This window comes from Molothrus aeneus, chromosome 9, assembly GCF_037042795.1.
Source record: "Molothrus aeneus isolate 106 chromosome 9, BPBGC_Maene_1.0, whole genome shotgun sequence".
Taxonomy (NCBI): Eukaryota; Metazoa; Chordata; class Aves; order Passeriformes; family Icteridae; genus Molothrus; species Molothrus aeneus.
The window spans coordinates 16,655,513-16,676,653 of record NC_089654.1 but is presented as its reverse complement, the minus strand read 5'-3'; the positions used below and the strand labels follow the sequence as shown (position 1 = coordinate 16,676,653).

At 37.4% G+C, this 21,141-nt stretch overlaps 1 protein-coding gene across 1 annotated transcript; it reads right to left on the bottom strand.

The window, feature by feature from the left end:
- Positions 1-1,505: 1,505 nt before the first annotated feature.
- On the bottom strand, positions 1,506-20,799 carry BRDT (bromodomain testis associated). The gene is made up of 19 exons (XM_066555819.1): positions 20,608-20,799; positions 19,847-19,984; positions 18,976-19,105; positions 17,990-18,159; positions 16,514-16,885; positions 15,383-15,511; positions 15,027-15,212; positions 13,755-13,942; positions 13,391-13,680; positions 13,194-13,307; positions 11,554-11,679; positions 10,611-10,678; positions 9,261-9,423; positions 8,417-8,529; positions 6,987-7,128; positions 5,203-5,276; positions 3,719-3,936; positions 2,324-2,483; positions 1,506-1,610 (listed from the first exon to the last, which is right to left on the bottom strand). The coding sequence occupies exons 1-19, from the start codon at positions 20,797-20,799 to the stop codon at positions 1,542-1,544; spliced, it is 3,042 nt and encodes a 1,013-aa protein (XP_066411916.1). The 3' UTR covers positions 1,506-1,541.
- Between the last annotated feature and the right edge of the window lie 342 nt (positions 20,800-21,141).

The following is a 21,141-nucleotide window of genomic DNA, read 5'->3' as shown; positions in this document are numbered from 1 at the left end:
CCTAACAGCACCACTTTACATTACAACCCAGCTTTCATCCCAAATCCCTGGCCTAGCCAAGCTCTCAGAACTCCCAAACAGCGTACACTTGAACATGCCTCCAGGCCAAGACATCCCTGGACATTTCATAGGGTGCTGGCCCAATCTGAGCATTTGTCATACACACTCTTTGTGCTATTGAATGAAATAATACCATTCCAGCAATGGCAGAGTTTGAAGATCCATGACTATATTGAATAAATATATTTGAACTAGCACTAACTCATCAGCCTGCTACCTGAAAGACTAGGCTACCATTTTTGGGCATGCTTTAGCTGGCATTTTTGAATTTAGAAGCAATTTATTGTCTTCTCTGAAAATTCAGTTATTTGTAGAAAGTTTTGTTCACTTAGGTTACTTAGTTTAGTTGCTTGGGGCAGAACCTCATCACAATTGGCAGTGTTACCTTCACTTTTCATCCAGGAACTTGACAAATTGAAGTTCTCTACTGGGAGAGAGTTTTGAGCAGGAGGCTCAATGAGATCAGTAGTCTCCAAAGTGGAGTGTGGGAATAAAATATTGAATACAATTTTTAAAATTTCAAAATAATAAATAAACAGGGTTGAAAATAAAACAGAAATTAAAAATATTATAATGTAATGTAAAAAATAGACTAGTACAGTGAAATATTTATAATGTGTATATAATTTATAAATTAATAAATATACATGTCTTGGGGTCTATGCTTAAAATATTTAAATTATGGGGTACATGGTAAAAAGGGTTTGGAGACTTCTCAACTAGATTGTCTGAAGGGGGCCCCTTCCACCCAGCATTTCTGTAATACACATTGTGTTTTGGTAATAATTCCATAAAACAATGTTTTGTTTGTCCCATATTTATTTCCCATACCTGTATATAATCAACAAGAATGTAAAAACTACACATTCTGGTTTCTATCAGAAAATTTTTCAACACTAATAGTATCTTGTATCAATCAGAAAATCTATCAAACTGGAGCCAGTTTGCCATAATTTCTTCCTGAGAAGAACTAGAACTATGTGGCAAACATGTTTGCACCCTTAGCTAAATGTTATGTTAACATAAAATACATTAAACACATCTGGACCTTAAAATACATGCAAGTAGATAAGATTTACTGATGAAATTAAAGAGTTCATGGAAGTTTTTTTGTAATTACAAGTATTGTTACACACCCCCTCCCTTAGACAGTACCACTTCTAGAGAGATCTTTTTGTCACAGCCCAGATTTTGTACAGGTGTGTCACAGTAAAGTGATTCTTTGTAATACCAGATATAAACAACAGATGAAACTGTAATCAAATGAACAACTCCATTCTACTGTTCAGCAGAACAGAATACATGGTATAAACAAGCAGTGAAAAGAAATAAACCTTGTGACACTTCAGGTATTAGTGAACAAGCTTTTAATACAAAGCATTTTAGAAAAGATCTTTAAAGTGGTCTTAATATTTAAGATCCTAACTAGTACAAAACTATGCTGGGTTTAGTAGTTTGAAGTTCTATATAAACCACTGCTTTCAATCAAGATATTCTTCAAAAGATGCCATAATATCTCTCTGCAGATTCACATCAATTATCCAAGCTGTCTGCAAGAAAGCAAACAAGTGTCTTTTCAGAGCAGTCAGACATTAATGGATACTATGCAGGTCAAATACTTAATGATTTAAGAGAAAACTGTAAAGCATCTTCTCAAAAATGAATGTGTCTTCTCTGTTATGACAAGTTTGAGTGTGTGTGTTGTTGAAGCGCTCAGAAAAGAGCTGAAGGATGAAAGCTTCAGTTGAACTTACCTGAATCCAGCATGGTCTCACACTGGTACTTACATTCCACTGTACAACACTATGAATTTTTAAAAAATGTTCAATCTAAAAAAGGTAGCAATTAGAAAACGCTAATTACTGTCACCAGTAAAACCAGTTAGTTTTAAAAAGGCTCAGGCATGGTATTTCACACCAGAACAGTAGGACTAGCACTTTTGTGACATGTAACACATTAAGGAGGATGGACAGCTTGCAACACTCAAGGTTTGAAATTATTTAGAGGGCAGGGACTCCTCCTCAGATTTTTTTACCACACAATTATTCTAAACTTATGGGAGTACTAGGACCAAGCAGATAGTTTTTCATATCATGCCACTTGAAGACGTACTTTGAGTTTCCTATTGCATTTTCTGCACTAACTCTTCAGGTAGTAACACTTCAATCATTCAGATCATTTGAAATAAGGATCTGATGTAATATTTGTTTATTCTATAGTAAAGTTGAAAAATAAAACAGTTTAGCAAGAGTCAGAAACTTACTGCTTCCTTCCTCCTGCGTTCTTGTTCCATTTTTCTAGCCAAGTTACGGTCTTGATCAAGAATACGTTGTTGAGCTTCAGGCAGTTTACTCTTAGGTATTTCTTTTTCAAGCTCACAGTCTGTCACTGCCATGGCATCCAATCCTGTGCTTTCAGGGCCCCTTTAAAGACAGGAGACGAAATCAGTACAGGATAAAAGTTCTTTCAATAACCTGATAGAATTCTGCAAATAATTTAAATCAGACCCTAGCACTTAAAGGGTCTCTTTCACATTGTTTCAAAGTGATTTCCCGTCACAAGAGTTATGTGCACACAATTTTGGGCTGTAGTAGGTTCATGCTTCCAGTGTCCCATTTCTAATCTGCATGCATTTGGGATTTATAGATATACTACACAAAATTTACATATGCTTGCTTTGAAATTCTTTATTTTCTGTTGCTTTCTTGGCCTGTGATGGTTTTTTCCTACCTTCTTCCTATTCAGTTAGTTATTTGAGGTAGATTTCACTAATTTCTGAATGAGGAGTATACTCTTAAGTCTCTCAAATGCTCTGATTATTAAAATAAAACAATCCAGCCAATTGACTTATTCTAATACAACCAGCAACGGGCAAGTGCAGGAGAATTTAGGAACCAGCTCAGATTTATCTTTCACAGGGTAAAACAGGCAAGGGGAAAAAACCAGACTACTGGAGAGGGGAATATTACAGTTTCCAAAAGGTGGCAAACAAACTCCAGGATATTACTGCAATGCAGTAATTAGTAGGCAGTCATTTATCCCACTCAGCATGGCCACAGACCTCAGGGCACTGCCTGAAACAGGAGCTGCAAACAGCCAGGGAAGCAGAAGCTTATGGAAGGTGCTTTTCTACAGCAATGGAAAGAATTCTGCTGTATGAAGTGGTGCACACTGGAACCCCTTTATAGCTATGTTAACAACATGCTCTCAAAGACTAATCTTTCCTGTGTCCCCTTAGGAGAGCACTAAGTTGAGGACATTCCTGGCTACAGGTGTAGGAAAATAGGACAAATGTGAACTCTGGTCATAAGTGCTCCAGGGCACCAAAACCTCTCACCTTAGTACCCAAACAAAATCCAAACTCCCTTCCATCCAAAAAACCCCCAAAAAACCAACAAAAACAACAACAAAAAAAATCCAGAAGCAAACTAACAGCAACAACAAAGGAGGAAGTTCCTGGGATGTTTCTCTGACTGCTGAAATAGTACTGATTTGAAGAGAAAAGGCTGCTCTGTGCATTTTGGATGTGCAGTTTTGCTTAGCATGGTACAGTTCCCCAGTTTCATCTGACATGTGGCAATTACCTAACCCAAACTCCTTGTCCCTGAATATCTAAGCCCTCCAGTATCATACAGGCAAAAACCAGAATAATACTTACACAGAAGTAGTTACAAATCTTTTGTTTTCTTGTGGAAGATTTTGCAGCTCCCTCTCAGCATGCCCAAGAGACCTTTTTGACTCCTGCACTTGCCCACTCCTCTTTAGTACTGCGTCCCTGAACTGATTGAAGCTCTCAGCAGATGCTTTTATTGGAGCTGGAAGCTTCATCGTTTTACACAGGCTTACCCAGGAATCTACAGTCTTCAGTTCTGTATCCTGAAGTTATCAGAAAAAGGAAAACACAGAAGAGGAAAAAAAAAAAAAACCTCTTCAACTACTTTACCTGCTTAGTTCTTACATTAGCACAATGTTGTTTGACTAGGCCTGCTGGAAATATCTACACCAAAATATCTTTCCTTTAGCAGGATATTAGTGCATATGCAGCAATCTGAGCAGATTTCAATGTGCTTTCTCCTCAACTTTGAGAATCTTTGGTAATATACCAACAAACGTTAGCCTTTGTAGCTATTCTGACTATTTAAGTCTACCTCTCCACTCCTGCATTTCAGAAAACATGAATTCACAGGGCTGAGTTCATACAAGGTCCATTGACAAGGTTTTAATACAGAGATCCATCTAATTTCTATACACAATCCTTACACAACAGTAATTTTATATTAGGTTTGTGGGTTTTGCTTGTTCCCCTGTGGCATTTTCTTCATAGCATAAATCAGAATAAAACCAGCATTTTTAAGAAATCCTCCTTCTAGTAGAAGCATGTGCTTATGAAGGAAATACATATTTTTGGAATTGAATTCAACATGTTAGTTAATAATTTTCTGAAACCTAAGTGCCTAAAGAAAAATCCTAGAAACATTTTAGTTTCACAGATGATATAGAAAAATTTTTAGGTCCAGAGGTTGACATGATCTAGTATTAGTAATTTTGAATTAATGTTTTCAATTAGCTGATTACAAGAGAAGAATTTAGTAGATAAGAAAATCCCTCTGTCCTTCCAATTAAGATAACTTACTGTATGCCAGGAGAGATTTTGCTCAACTGTCATAAATATCTTCAGTCATTAAAAGTGCTTTGACTTATTTCAGAACAGGTTTTCCAATAGTACCAAGACTATATTCCACACTACTCTTATTTTTTTACTGGATCAGTAAGGGAAAGCACACTAATAACTTGGATATCAGAACTAGATCAAGGAACACTAGTTACTTGTTTAAATATTAAAACTAGATGAAACAAGCCATATTTTGGTAAGGCAACATGGGCATATTGAATATATATTTGTGTGCATGTGTGCATGTATCTTACATGCTTTACCTTCTGCAATGAAGAGAGTCATTTGTTTGGTTTTAACACTAAAAATGAGATAAATCTGTACAGATTATACCAATGACAAAGGCCTATTGTATACTAAATATTCTATTTGTAAAAGAACAGATTTTTAGAGAAGATCTAGGTCAGGGAGTTATTCAAGCTAGTAACTACATTCAGCCTCTTCTCAAACAGAACTTGAGCATCACTTACCTTTCTTGGAAGGAGTTCAGACATTGGCTGTGGTATGTTTTTATCATTAGATTTATCATTGGGTGTACAATAACCTGATGGAAGAATGAAAAGAGACTTTTTGATCGTGTTGATTTTATAGACTATTCTTTCTCAAATTTAAATGATAAATCTTTAGTCTTTCAAGGAATTGACTTATAAAGCTTACAGTGCAGTTTATTACTTAGTTCAGAATGACAGAAGTTCTCCCAAACATTTTCTAAGCTTAAGTTGACCTGGACCACTTCTCTCCACTTTTGGGCAGGAAAAGGTATAGCTAGCTCGACTATAGATGAGAAATTAACTCCTGGTTAATTCCAGGAGAGGTCCCAGCAGAATGCTTTAAAGGTTTGGTCAGGAAGGCTCAGCACAACACTTTGCTACTTGGTCACTTCCTCCCCTTCCCACCCAGCCCTCTTTCCTTTTGATTCCAGCTTTAGGATTACCTGATTGACCATGCAAACTCATTTCACCTATAGCTCTCAGCCCCATTTACTTTTTTTAAAAGCAGATAGGTCAGCCATCAAGGGCTTGTCCTCACATTTCCAGTAGCCTACAGATATACAAATACTTCATGCTGTTACTTCTTTATTATTCGAGGGAGAAAAAAACCCCAAACACTATTTTCAAACCAGAGATTACAATGCATTTTATCTCATTCAGCAGCAATCCTCTAGTGTAGTTTGAGATGTTTCATTATTTAAGTAAATGCTTAATAAAAAAACTTAGGTAACACTTTTTTAGATTATGCAAATAAATGCCGGATTCAAAGTATCAAACCCTCAGCCAGTTTGTCATTAAAGGGGTTTTCAGAAAAACCTCAGAGCCACAAAACTTTGTCAGCAAAAATCTTAGCTGAGGCCATGTACCAATTCCAGCTGCTGCAAGTCTAAGCAAAAGGGGGCAGTAGATGTATGGCTTGGTGTGTCAAGACCCTAAAATTAATAGAAATTCATGAAGAATCAAATCTCCATTTTCAGAATTGCTTTAATAAACTGCAACTGTTTAGCATTATTCTTTGCCAAAACTAAGAATTCATCAGTGAACAGGCTCTGCTTTTTCATTTCATCAAGTTTTCAGAAGCTTCTTCCCTCCTTCTCTAGGTGTTCTAGAGGGAAAAGAGGAAAGGAGAAATAAAACCAATGGTGTCTGGCAATACTGGACACACAGAGCATGGATGTTCAGTCAATTCTTTAGTTGGAAATATGTATGAAGTATAGAATGCAGCTTTCAGAGGGCCAGTGTTCTTGTAATAATTGCAAGTTTATTCCATAGTGAAAGTCTCTTTGACAGTGATTTGCTGTCAGATCCTTGACACCAAGAGCCAAGGATAATAACTCAAAATACACACAAAGTGCTCTGGGAAAAGAGGTCCATGAAACTCCAGCAGAAGACATTTCAGAAGCCAGTGAAGTTCAACAGATTGAATCATCAATTTTCAGAATTCATGGTTTACTGGTTTATGTATCCTTAGTGCCACATTCTGAAAGCTAAATTCTTAAATCAAAAAGTAATTTTTCTTTATATATTTTAGCACAGAACAAGAACCAAACATTTTAATTCAGTTTAATTTCACTTTTTTTTTGTTTTTAAGCAGCAAATAAAAAAAGGAAGAACAAAGGAAAACTGCATACCCAACCATTATTCTGCAAACTGAATAATATACAAGGTATTCAGCTTGATATTTCTTTAAACTAGTTTCTTGTGCATTTTTAACTTTGCAACCCTGATAATGGCTACACAGTTTTTATTATGACATTACATACTTTGTTCTTGACTTATAGATATTAAATCAGCAGTTCTCACGCTGGTCTTGTTTTGCAGTTTATTTGATTTGTCTAGATGTCTTGTTTGCTCAGCTTGTTTACTCCAGTCAGCACTGTCAACTTGAAAAATGGTGTTGGACACCTAGAAGAGGAGAAGCTAGACTTGAAAATACGTCCTTTATATTACTTGTGTTTAGCATATGAGGATTCTTATTATACAGCATCAGGATTAAAGGTTTAGAAGCTTAGAGCAGTAAATTCTTGCAGCTCTAGCTTCTGTAAACACCAAGGAAGAAATAGATTTCACTCATATTATGGTAAACAAAGCAAGTTCATAAATCAAGACTTCAGATTTAGAATATGCACAGCTCAGCAATCCCAAGTGATGGGAGTGGGTAGAGCATGAGAAACTGATACAAGATCTTTAACCCTTAACATGGTACAGCAGAATAAGGTTGTCATAAAGGCAGTTGCTGCACTCTTGCTTGTAGCTCAGGGTAAAGGGTGACTGTGATCTTGGGTATTTTTGGTATTTTTACTCTATGCAAGATTACTCTGTGTAGTAATCCCTTGAACTAATAACAGTGCTGCACAAAACTGAGTCAATTTGCATTACCTGCTACCTTGGACAGTGGACACCAATAGGAAGGGGTGAGCTACTTTTCATCCTTACTTGCAGGACACATTCCTGTGCTCATAGATTCAAGAGGCAGTTTCTATCCATTGTCAAAAATAAAGCTATTACAGCCTGATTAAAGCAACTAAATTTCCAGCCATGTTCAGAAGGATTATTAATCATCATAGCATGGAAGTGATCATGCTGCAGTAAAATCAATAACTTCCTTTGCTCCACAGAGGCCCTTCTAACCAGGATACTCTCCAAGAACATATTAAGACAGAACTCAACAGTCAAATATTTTACAACCTCATCTAGACCCTGAAAGCCCCAGTTTCCATACCATTCCCAGTTTTCATACCTTTAGGCAAAGGTATGAAAAGCAACATGCTTTCCCAGTAGAGTCTCAGTATTGCTCAGTTTGTGAAATTGATATTTCTACAAAACCAAAACACACATTATAATCTGCCTCTTTTGTAAAGATTTTGGTTTACAGGGTGGACTTTTAACCTGTAAGTGTGCAAGGGTTACTTAAGTTCAAGCTATAGCCCTGAAAAGAAATAAAATAAGCTTTATAGTACACTATAAATGTGATCAGCCAAACTTTCCTTTACAGCAAAAAGGCAATGAAGTACTACCCTGTTAAAGGATAACAATCACTTTATTACTGGGGTTTTAGAAAACTTTTGTTGTAAACCTTAAATGACCTTCATGGCATCAAATTCAAGCCTGAAGTACTGTATTACATCTTATTTCAAGGCTAAGAACATGCTTTACAGATGCTGTTTGAAGTTGGAGAGAAGCACGTATTCACCTCTGGAAAAACATTTCTGGAGTGGGTGACAGAAGACTGATTTGTCTTTGGAGTGCTCTGAGGAGTTTGCTGGTCTGGAGCATCACACAGAGCAGGTACAGCTGAGATTTTACCTGAGAAAGAAGTAGGGTATGATTTTTCCCCTGTCATGTAAAATGCAGTCCTACATCTCAAAATTAGGTCACTGTTTAGATCTGTGGAGTAAGTCAGTATTGAGATATGTATTCTAGCCACGTGATTTAAGAGAGTTATTTTTAATTAGTTTTTAATTGATTTCTCAGTTAATCAGCTACCAGTTCATGCTGTCTTCTACCAAAAATCTCAGTAGTGTCTAACATTATTAGACTTGTTCAAATGAGGGAGGGAAAATAGCTCCTTGGATCAAGTTCCTAAGCAACTTCATTATTCTGATGTGTCTAGACAACAACACTCAGTTCAGAGGACCTGTGGCACCAAGCCTTCCATTCAGCAAGGAGGCATTTCAGACATGAACTTGGGTAGAGGGCAGGGGTTGAAGCCTCTAATCCTGCCTGAAGGTGTTCAACACTTCCTGTAACTCCAAGTTCATTAAGATACCCTTTTCCATCTCATTGGAAGGAAGCATGAACACCTCCTGTTTTTAATACTACTTTGCCCCACCACCAGTGTCCCAGTAATCTGAAACCCCTAGTCAATCCTCAGTGCTCCCATGCTTTAATTTACATTATGCTCTTTGGTAATCCATACCCTACAAGAACTTTTTCAGTTATCCATGTGCTACAATTCCAAGATAAGCTTGTTTGGCAATACAGGCATCCTGACAACCCCTTTCCTCAGCAGTCAAATACAGGCATAAAGATATTACCAGAGAGAGTCTGTGTGTTTTGTTCTGATGGATTAAGTGATCTACACTGAAGCATTTGCAGTGCATTGGGAGGTTGCTGCTGCAGTTCAGATGATCCATGAATTTGCAAGCTGCTAGTAAGAGAGGAGGGCTGTGCTTGCAGACCAGCATTGCAGGATGTCCTCTGCAAACAAAGTGGTATTCTCTATAAAGAGACTGCAGTAGTTAATACAGCCAAAATTTTTTAATAGTTATTTGATCCTCTTTTCCCACCACTGCTTATTTCCACTGTTTATCAGATTCAGTACCCCTTTATTGTGATACCAATCCATCATTTTCTAAGCATTTAGATGACAAAAAGCCACAAGGTAAAGTGCACTCACTGCCTTGGTCTGACAGATACAGAAAACCCCTGAGAACAAAATGTAATGTGAGGATTTCAAGTATGATGTTTGTTGCTACTCAGAAGGTCAGTAAGGGGCTGTTACAACTGACCAAGCTGAAGCTCATTTCCTGGATCCTGTTTTCTCCAATTTATTGCTGTCATTCTGTCACTGCAGAGGCTGAAGCTCTTAAGCAAAAAGAGAGTGTTGCATAATTCCTTCCCTGAATCTTTGCTTATGAAGATGCAGAAGGAGCAGCTGAATAATAAATTTGCAGCCTAGTTTTCTGTACTTTAAGGGAAAGTCAGTCTCTTGCAAGAAGAATGAAGGTTTGGCTGTGATTTTGCTTTGAAATTCAAGGTCTCTGTCTCTGGTAGCTTCAAGGGAAATTCTTAAAGGCAGCTAACCTTGACAAGAAATAACACCCACTGTATAATACAGAAATAGAGCAATTCAATCTAAGAGGCATTAAGAATTATTTCTAGATAAAACTGCTGTTGGTTCAAATAATACCATAACAATAAGCAACATTAAAGTATCCTGAAAATAAGTGTACAATGTATTTATTTTCAGGCATAGAGGTGAGGGTATTAATAGATTAAAAACATTACACTGTTTGTTAGGTCAATTCTATACTCAGAGACCCATTTGGAGACTATTTGCCCTTTTTGGGGGTGCGTGGGATACCTGGGGCATTCTGCCCTTCTTCATCAAACACATAATGACTACAATGATAATAAAACATAAAAACCTCCCAGTATATCTGTTCCTATACAGATGCATAAGGTATTTTTAAAAACAGCTCATGGGACATCTTCATAACAATCAGTTCTACAGAAAAAATAGCATTCAAGCCATATTTCCTGATGAAGTTGCATCATTTCTATTACCATTGTATGTTAAAAAATAACTTTAACAAAATTATTTGTATAGTTAATTTGTTATTTGTTTAGGGCAAAATCATTATATCCATTCCAGGCAGATTTACCTTAGATTTTCCCATAGAAGCTGGACAGTTCTGCCTGGCTCCAGTCTGTTTTGAACAGGTTTCTGTAACTGTGAATACAGTGAGGTGGGCAGAAAAAGGGGGATGGAAAAAAACCAAATCAGTCATTCACATATGTTTCATTATTCACACATAGAAGGTGTGACTTGCAGTTGTACCTAGAGTCAACCTCACAGTGAAAGGAACATTCTTATCTTGCACACTTTGACTTGAGCTTGATGTGTTTAGAGAACTTCTCCCAGATATAAAAAGAGACCACAGATTGCTGCAGGATCAAGGTCTCCATTGCCATTGATTCACGGTGTTTGCTCCCTCCCACACTGCAGAGGGCTGAGCATTCATCTCACCCTATACCTCATGTGGAGATCTACACTGCAGACCTCCAGTTTGGCAGATCTATTCTGTCCTAGAAAACCAAAAAGTTCTGTGTACAGAGAAACATCATTCAGTGTTCTCATGCTGTGATATCCTTTAAACAAACTTGAAACATTTTAAGCATCAGGGTGGATTTTGCCTCTACAGTTAATGCTGTAGGCACTTTTGTTGCTCAGGTCACCCTTCATGTGCAGACCAGAAGATGAAAATAAAGTGAATCACACTTTCAAAAAGGGATCAAAGCTACATGAGTAAGCTATAGCCGTAGAGTCAAGTGTCCAGGTTAGATACAAAGACCTTTTGCTAGCTTATTTTAGTCCCTATAGATTTTCACTGGTAAATTGAATGGATGTACTGGGGATTTGGTTGTCTTGTGTTCCATGGGATCACAGTATTAAGGCATCATTTCATTTCATAACATTGGAATTAAGCCTTCAAAATGGAGTGAACCAAACCAAAGATTACTAAAATCCTTGGTAAGCATGTGGAAGAGTCGATGCTAAGAGAGAAGATATTTTGCCTACACAAACACAAAAATAAACTTTCTAACCTGATTCAGAGTCACTGCTATCTGAGGAGCTAGAATCACTGCTAGAGCTGCTGCCAGAATCTGAGGAGCTGCTGCTGCTGTCACTCAGTCTGCTTGGCCCAGTACTTGACTCAGCATTGTTTTCAACTGCAGGAGAAAAAGAAAGAATTTAGAACAACCTGCACTGGAGCATTCTTCCTATACAAGACTGTGATCAACCTTGTTGAGTCTATTCTCCCATGCAAGAATTCATTTTATTTTGCTTCCTTCTCTACTGTCCATTTAGCAGTGGACTTGAAAACAAAGACTTCCCTCTAGAGAGAGAGGAGTGGGATTTACCAGCAGCATGCTACTTGAATGAATGAAATATCCAAGGAGAAGCTGTAATCACACAGTTTACAATTCTGAAGTAGATTAAAACAGTAGACTTAAGACACAATTCAAGCAATTTTCCCCCATAAACTTTCCTGTGGTCAAGGGCCTGCTTGTGTGCACGTTGCTGCTGCCAGACTTGCCTGCAGAGTTCTTTATCTACAGCCAACTCTTCCTTCCCTAGCCATATGCATTCCCAAAATTGCCATCTTTTGCCACCTCCCCACCATCTGACTATTTTGCATCTGCAGGGTTGATTTAACTCAGCTTATGATGATTTTGGAGTCAAACCTTTTTCAAAGTTTTTCTCTGTGGAAGCTTCAAAAATGAGAAGTTACAGGGATACCTGTTTCCCTGGACACAAGTCTAGATTTAGCTCTTATAAAGAAGCCAGATACCAGTTGTAAAGATTTCCTAGGCAGCTTCTTTACTGTCCTCACAACATATAGTTTATAATTGATTTCAGTTCCTTAAGATTTTCTTTGTAGGATATTTTCAAGCCATTATGCATACCAGACAGGAAGACTTGACTGAGCTAATGCTGGGTACACATGTCCCTGTGTCTTCCAGAGCTGCTTCTATCATGTCAGCTGATTTTACAGAGGACCTAAATAGATATCCAGTGGAGGGCAATAACAGCACTCACTATTTTAATGAGGAACAGCTTGACTTAGAATAGCAGCATCAGCTGCATTGATCCATTCTCAGCCCCTGATGAGAACCACCAGTAAGTGTACAGCTCAAGTACACACTGAATTTCTGGCTTTGATCTTGAAATGCATTATTGCCTGAAAAACTGAATTTTTCTCCTAGGAAACTTGCTTAAGTCTAAGATAGCACAGCACGCCTGTCCCTGATATACAGGTTTTGTTAGCATGACACTGCCATATAACAAGTGGTTATTCTTGTGTCTCTAAACCACAGAAAGTTAATTGCAATCAAATAGTTTGTGTGACCCTCCACACCCCACCATGTTTTCGTATATTAGCATAGGGGAATTGTTCAGTGCCCCTTAATTTGTGAAACTGTTACCATCTTTACTTGTAATAAAGTATTAGGTGCAGGAATAAGGAAACTGTTTTAGACAGGATAAATAACTGACCAAATTTGCTGCTGTGACTTCAGCTCAGTCAGCATAGAAAGAATCCTTAGATTATCAATGGGAAACTTAAGACCCCACCTATTGTGAGGAGAAAAGCTCCAGATACCTAACAGGACTAAAGCCCAAGGGAAGAATTCCACTTTAAGCTATTTCCATTGCAAATGAATAAAAGTAAGAGCCACATTACTCTTGAAGCTCTCTCTCTTTGGGTTTAGTTGACCATTGACATCCAGTAGTCTCTTCTCTAACTCTTGTTTCCTCTCAAAATTAAGTTCTTCTTTTGACTTTGTTGGGTTTTTAGCTGCATGTGAAACAGAAGTTAACATGAAAGCAAACCAGGAAGCAAATCTAATGGGTTTTTAAAACATCATTTATGCTACATACCCTGCATTCTTGGTTTCTTCCTCAAACAGGTTGCTACATATCTCTCTAGTTCTCTGAGTGTTGAAGCATTTAAAGTTTCAAAGTCTATTTCTATCTCATCAGGGTTAGAGTTCCTCAGTGCAGGTTCTCTTGACTGTATTATATGGACTACTTTCCCAAGCTTATCTCCAGGGAGTTTATTTATGTCCAAACTCAACTGTCGTTTTTCATCATAATTCATAGGTTTGGCACCATCTTCATCTTCTGACTTATGTGTCAACAAGACCTGCTGCATGGTTTTCTTTGATTGACTGCAGGAAAAAAGTGTACTGCAGTAACGGCAGTTTAAAATAATTTGACACCCACACAAGTTCCCCACACTTACATGTTTAAAGAGAGCTTTCTCTTAGATTTCTTCATGTATTTCAGATTTTTCTTCTTTTGAATCAAGCTTTTTATTTCAGCTTTTTCCTTGTTCTTTCTTTTCTCACTTTTAGCCTTCCCTTTTTTCTTTCCTGGTCTAGATAAGCATGCTTTGGTCAAAACCCACAACTGCTGGTGAAGAGCTTTAAGCTATCAAAACCAAAAAGAAAACAAGAAAACCCACAGAATGTTGATAATCTTGGGCAATGTAGGAGGAACAGTAAACTGGTCCTGAATATCACAGGAAATTAGTGGCAGCTGAATGGATATTAATAGGATGTCTGCTTTCCAAATGATATTTATTCCCCAAACATTTTACCTATTGTATCTCAGTCACAGATTATGCATCTAGAAGACGCAGGACTGTTTATTTTATGCAAACATTTCTAACAGCATGTGCTTTTTAGCTTTCTGTCAGGAAAAAACACACCCCCCCACCTCCCCAGAAATGCTAAGAATTTCAGAGAAGACCTTAACACAACTTTGTTTAAACCTCAGGAATTAGAAGATGGTCAGATGATGAGATTAGAAATCACTGAAATACCTCGCTACTGTAAAGGCTGGCTTGTACACTTGTGTTCATCCTTGTGCCTACATTCATAAATTGATGATACTAATCTGACAAGGACTGAAAACTGTCCCTCATTTCACTAACAGAACAAATGCTAATTTTCCCCAGAGTTTATAGATACAGCAACAGGTTAAAAATTATGTTCAAGAAGAAGTAACACCTATCCCACTCCTAATATGAAGCATGGCTTTGCTTCACTGCTTAGCTTGAGATACCTTCTTTTCTCTCTCATATTGAGCTTTTTGAAGGAGAAATTAACAATTTGCCTGTGTATGGCTCAAAGGAGACTGAGGGTAGGAACAATGCTTTTTGACCATGTGAAAGAAATGACCCTGTTGGAAGAATATGCCACTAAGCTACATGTGGAGTGCCTGGAGGCTCTCATACCACAGGAACATGCTTTTATTTTTAAAGAAGTTTTGAGATTCCTCTGAAGAAGTGGTAGGCAAGAGTAGTAGAACCATTGCTCACTTTGTATTTGTTGAGGCGCTATTCACTTAACATTTGGCAGTGCTTCCAAATGGGACTAAAATTCTGTATTAAAAATACAAGTTAATAGAACCTTTTAAAAACTGATTTTTGTTGCTAAGTCTTGGAATAGATCATTGAAAGTGACATTACTAGAGAGATCTTAAGTCACAGATAATAAGTAATAATGCTTACTTGCTCCTGAAGCTTTTTGAGGTTCACTTTTCTCTCCTCTTCAGAATCTTCAGATGATTTTTCTTCTGAAGAGTTATTACTGCTTTCACTGGAATAAGCTTCTGTCATTTCTCTCACAGGCTGTGGCAGATGATCACTCGCAACAGGTTCATCAGGAATTTTAGCAAAGTGCATTTCAAAAACATCCTGAAGAGTTAGGTTTGGGAACAGCATATTTTTCAGATTTCTGAAAGTGTTATGCAGCTACTATTTGTAGAACTACACAGCAACACAGTAGTTCAGTAATATCAGTAGATTCTACATCAGGCCATGAGATGAACTATTCTTTTTCAAGTCTGACTTAAAAGATAACTCACCTGAAGTTTTCTTGCCATAGCAACTATTTCATGGTCTGAAGAATTACGTTTGTAGCAGTTCATGAACATTAATCTAACATCTGTAGCAAATTCTTGTATATCATTATATTCAAAGTTATCCATTTTCTTCTACAGGAAAAGAAAATTAAAAGCACACTTAGTATACAGTATCTCCATGAACTAGCAGAAAGAAAGGAGGAACAAGAATTTTAACATATATATTCAGGTTCAGCTTGTATCAAGACAGTAAATATTATAAAAAATGTTATGGAAATACCTGCATCTCATTTCAACATTGTCTCTTTAACAAAGAGATTTTTTTTTCCTCTTTTAAACAGATTTAATTGTAATTGCTGAAAGACTTTGTAGTACTAGTTTCAGCACTTGGTCAAGACAACAATGTTTGGGTGGTTTTATCTGGTTCTGAACTCAGCATCCGTTTTTGATTCTACACATGGTATTTACATGAAGCTTATTCCATAATAGCTGGAGTCAAACAAACGGACTAGACACTGGGAAATAACCTTTGTACTGTGCAAGTCAGTTTTCAAGATAATTCAGTAAGCTAAGCTATTAAAATTGAATATTTCCCAAAAAGTGGAGCTTAACTGGACTAAATATTTTACCCCCTACAAATACACTCAGCATCCACAGAGAGCTGTCCACATATCTCCATCTAGAATGGTTGCTTCCCACTAAAAAGGTGAAATGTGTTATGTAAACATCCAGTGTAGAAGTTCTAGGGCACTTCAAGAACATTGAGATTGAGGGAAAAGGAGGAGTTGACAGAATTTCATTTTGTTTTATAGGGCATTAACAACAGCACTGTGCGTACAGACAGATATTTAACATGTGGCATGCTTGGAAGAGCTTCATGGTGATCACAATTCCCTCACTACTTATATCAGCTTTTTCAGCAATTAGGTAGATTAGCCACTGTGTGTCACAATGAGACTCACAAGACTCTCTTTAGTGACTTTGGCTAAGTTTGAGAAACAGAAATGCATCTGGTTTCTAGGCCTGTTGTGGTGTCTTTCATAGAAAAAGCAGCTTTCATGGTACCTTTTCAGCTAACACATTTAAAACCTTGTAATTACACAAATAGCCTAATTTCCCCAGAAACATACTTACTTTAATGGTGCCCAGGTCTGTAGGACATGTGGCAATGGCTTGGTTCACCCCCGTGGAGAAAGATGCTGCATCTACAGGTTTTATGAAAGGCCATGCATATGCTGCATGTTTCTTTGAAAACATTTCTTTAAGTATTGCATTACAATGTTTTAGTTGTCCTGACAAGTGAATCTTTTTAACAATTCCAGGTGGCTGTTGAGAATCTGAAAAGGATCTCTTCAGAAATTTATTTGTTACCATACATTCATTTTCACCTCTACATGTTTTAACAGCTTTTCTCTCATTAAACATTGCAGAAGATTGACCAATTGCTGTGACTATTGAAGTAGTAGGAGTTGTAGTGTCAGCCTTCCTTTTCACACCTTTTTTTGCCTAAGAAAAGAAAAAATATACAAGTGTCCAGAACAGGAAGAGAACGGTCAGTTTTAGAAAATTCTTTTGTGTGGGTAGCCCAAAACAAGAACTTGTACAGCTATTGAAGTCAGAGCAGAATTCAGCAAATCCACAAGCTTAGACTAAAAACCAACAAGGTATTACAAAAGCCTAGCTCACCAAGCTCCATCTTAAATGTAAAGGAACGAAGTAGATGTACTGCAGGCCAGGCTGTGCTCAGATTTTAGCCATTTGTGAAGATTCCAGAAAGCTGGCAGGTTATGAAATTAGCTGCAAGTTGACAGTCACAGGAAGGTGGCAAACTACTGCAATTTAATTTAGGCCTGGTTGAGGGCCTTATGTAAATGGTTTATCTCTTTTTTTCTTTAAGTTGTGTAGTATTTGGTTTGGAAGCCATATAATGCATGCTTTATCATCAGTAGTGTTCAGACTCCATGTGGGTGAAGTGTAAATATACACTATTGGGGAGACTGGCAAAAGTGCCTGTTCCTCATTGGAAGAGCACAACCAGAACTAAGTCAGTACAGGAATTTTTTCAGATGTTCACATACAACTCAGATTGAAGTAACAAGAATTTGCTTTGTGAGCTACAAACACCACCTCCCAGGCTAGTTACACAGTGTTTAAGCAAACATGCTAATTTTTGAAGAAACAAGTATTTGATTTACATAGAAAAGCATGAGAAATTATTAAATAGAACTTAGATCTTTATTTTAGTGGTTTAAAACCAATTACCCTCAAGGTGAAGCCCACAGAAGTATATATACTTCAAGAATGAAGTATATATACTTCAAGAATGATCATCTTAGTTTCTTTTCTTTGAGAACAACATTTTAAAATCACATTTATAAGAAATTATGTGCCAAGCAATCATCCCAATTTCTGTTTAACTTCTAGAATTAGTACTGGCCCAGGTATTTAGCAGAGACATTGAAGATCTAATAGAGATCTCTTATTATCTCCTATGATAACAAAAGTTTCAAAAACATACAGCAATAAGCATGGCTCCTATGCTTTCGCCATAAGTGCCTGAAGGAGCAATTTCAATATCTTTCATTCTGAAAGTTATTTGAGGAAACTTACTTTTGTTATAGGGACTGCAGCTGGCATTAAAGCAGTCAGCTGGGCTGCAGACAAAGGAGCCAGGGTAACCTGCTGTCGCTCTTGAGTCATCACTGGAGGCTGCTCGCTTTCAGCTTGCTTCTCAGTTGTGCTTGCTTCATTTGAAATCCCAGGCTTGGGCTGCCATGTTTCTGGTTATTTTAATATAGGAAATTTTAGAAGTTAAGTCTTAAATGTTGCACTGAATTTCTTTCATGGTCAAATTGACCAGCTGTCCACATAACCACTAGCCTATACAGGAATGCCATAAATAAATGTAAACTAGAGTGTTAGTTACTTACAGCAACATTGGTATCCTCCTCTGCTCACACCATTAGTGCCTCAGCTAGAATATCCTGCCAAGTTACACCTTACTTGGCTTTAAGAAAGTGTGGGTTGACTTCAGACCAAAGATTAAAGAGGCATCATACTACATTCTGTATATTGTAAAAATGTTCTTGCCAGGGAAAGCAAGTTGTTTTCTACAAACACAAAGACCAAGCAGCAAAGAGTGCAGACTGCATCATGTAGGTTCATGTTTACTAAGCATAGTTAATACCTGCATGTATTGCTTAGCAGCATTACAGATCTCCACTGCTGAGATCTGAGAACAATTTAGACCAATGTTTTTCTCTGTTTGGTTTGGCTGATTAGATTATTCATGTCTTTTTCAGCTGTTACTCTGTTTACTTCCCACAGATGTTCACACCTATTAGTTTATATAACACAATGCTGAGCAGCATGACAGTCACTGAATTGGAAGTCAGTTCTTTTTCTAAAAAAAGGAACTTGAATTAAAAAAAAATAATTCTAAAGCCTTATAGCAGTATTGTTATTTGTCTGATTGTTCTGGAAAGAGTAGAAAACACCCAAACTGTTTCAGGGTTGAGTTGTGACAAATAAGATACCCTGTTTCCAGTTCTGCTTGCTTAATATATTATAAATTCAGCATGTAATAAAGGCCTTACCTTCTGCCTTCTTTCCTTTTCTCTTTCCTTTCTTGAGACTCACTGGTCTCTCTTCTGGTGGCATATGGGCTATTTTCTGCATAAACACTTTTTCTAGTTCTTCGGCCATAAACACAATGTCATCACCTGGCTGCAAAATATGGTCAATACCATTCAGTAAAGGAGAGGCTGCAGTAAAGGGAGCTATCTCATAAAACTACCAGGCTAGACAGTCCTGCCCCAACAGATCAAAAAAAGCCGCTAGTACCAGAGAGGTCTTGAAATCATTGCCATCCCTGCTCCTGCAACTCACTTTAAAGCAAATTACTTCACTATTGAAATACTCTTTCTCTCACAGTCCCATTGAAAAATTCTCCTTTACCTCTGCACACTTCTACAGCAAAAACCCAAGGGGCCAGATGTGCAACTCCCTTATTAACCCTGTGTTCTGAAGAAGCTGTTGAAGCTCAAAAGATACCAAGACACAGCCAACAAATATCCAAGAACAGGGAGATGATCATACTTCATTAGGTTGAACTTGTTGAAGGAACACAGCATGGCTCAGGGTTGCTAGCCTTGGACTTGTACAGCAGTGACATAGTGCTTGCTGTTCATGAGCTCTGCAGCTAAACCCCAGAGATTTTGGATGTGGAGTCCTTGTGCAGAAAAAGCTATACACTCAGTTGCTGGAACAGCAAGCAAGACTTCACTTATGTGTCCTCAGTCAATCCCAGATTAAAAAACATCACCAACACTTCAGAAAAAATAGTTTCAAAACAATAATGAAATGTCAACTAACTTACTGCATATTCTAATAACCATGTGCTTGTTTTAGACTTGTTTGTATAATTCAACAGAACCAGTTACTGGTAAGAGTTGGTGTTCCACATACCTTGTTGTACATGTAGCAGTTCCAGAACATAGTTTTAAAGTCCTCAATACATTCTGCAGCTTTTGTGTAGTAATTGTGTTCCAGTCGCTTTTTTATGGTGCCTAAATCCATAGGTTTTTTTATGATAGTGTAATAATCCTGTAGTATTGAAAGAATAAGTCACCAAACATATCTTAATATTAGGACAGGAAGATTTTTACACATTTAGTTATGAAAGCTAATTTGCAAGAGAGAATTGTGTTATATTAGAAGCAGTATTTAATTTAAAGGAAAACCTTCCCCTATAGTCATAGGTACCAAAAATGTAGGTGTTCAGGATATCTTCACCTTATATTTTGTCCTTGTTCTTCCATGTAACATATATCATTCAAAGTCCCAAAGAATATTTATTTTAAGAGGCTCCAGAGCTCTATTGGTAGTAGTACTTATTAAAAGTATATGCACTCATTTGTTGTCTCAAAGCCATTTACACAAAGCAGCACTCCAGTTTATAGAACACAGGAAAAAGAAGCCAAACTTCAACAAAGTCTCAGTCACTAACAAAAAGAAGCTGCCAAGTTTTCACAAATGCTGTCAAAATACTTTATCCCTGGCAGCATTTCTCTAGAAAGAAAACACTTTTCTTGTAGGCTTCGATTAATGACAGCAGTTCAATAGCAAAAATAGTCTTCCATAATCTGTTGCATTAGAAAAAAAAAATCTTTCTAACATTATTTGACATAATTTACATATTAATACTGCAGTTCCAAAATGGTTCTTACAGGCAGATTCAGTGCTGCTGCATCGACAGGCTGGTGAAACGGCCAGGAAAAGTTGTGTCTCCACAAGGCTCTCATGACCACCCTCTGTAAGTACTGAAGCTGGTTTGTTTGACATCCACTACTTTTGTTATTTATGTACTCTGGTGGAGGAGGGTTCATAATAATGGCACAGTGCTGGCTTTGAACAGACATCTTTAGGGAGTTTGTACATCCACTTGTTCAAAGATCATTACACATTTAACCTGAAGGGGACAAAACAGAAGCATTCAGTGAAGATATCTCGATTTAATGCTGCTTACCTGTTCACTTCTGTTTGAGGAACATCCATACTGTAACTACAGGCATGCCTTTGTGGTCTAAGCAAGACATTGGTTTTAAAATGCATATTTGGACATACCTAGAGTCTAGGGATGCATACTAGCTTTCTCCTAAAAAATCTGATAGCATGCTTCTCCTAATAGAAGGAAGTATTGCATGAGGGGTGAAAAAGGTAAGAATAAGATAGATAGCTATTGTAACCAGCACACTGCTAGA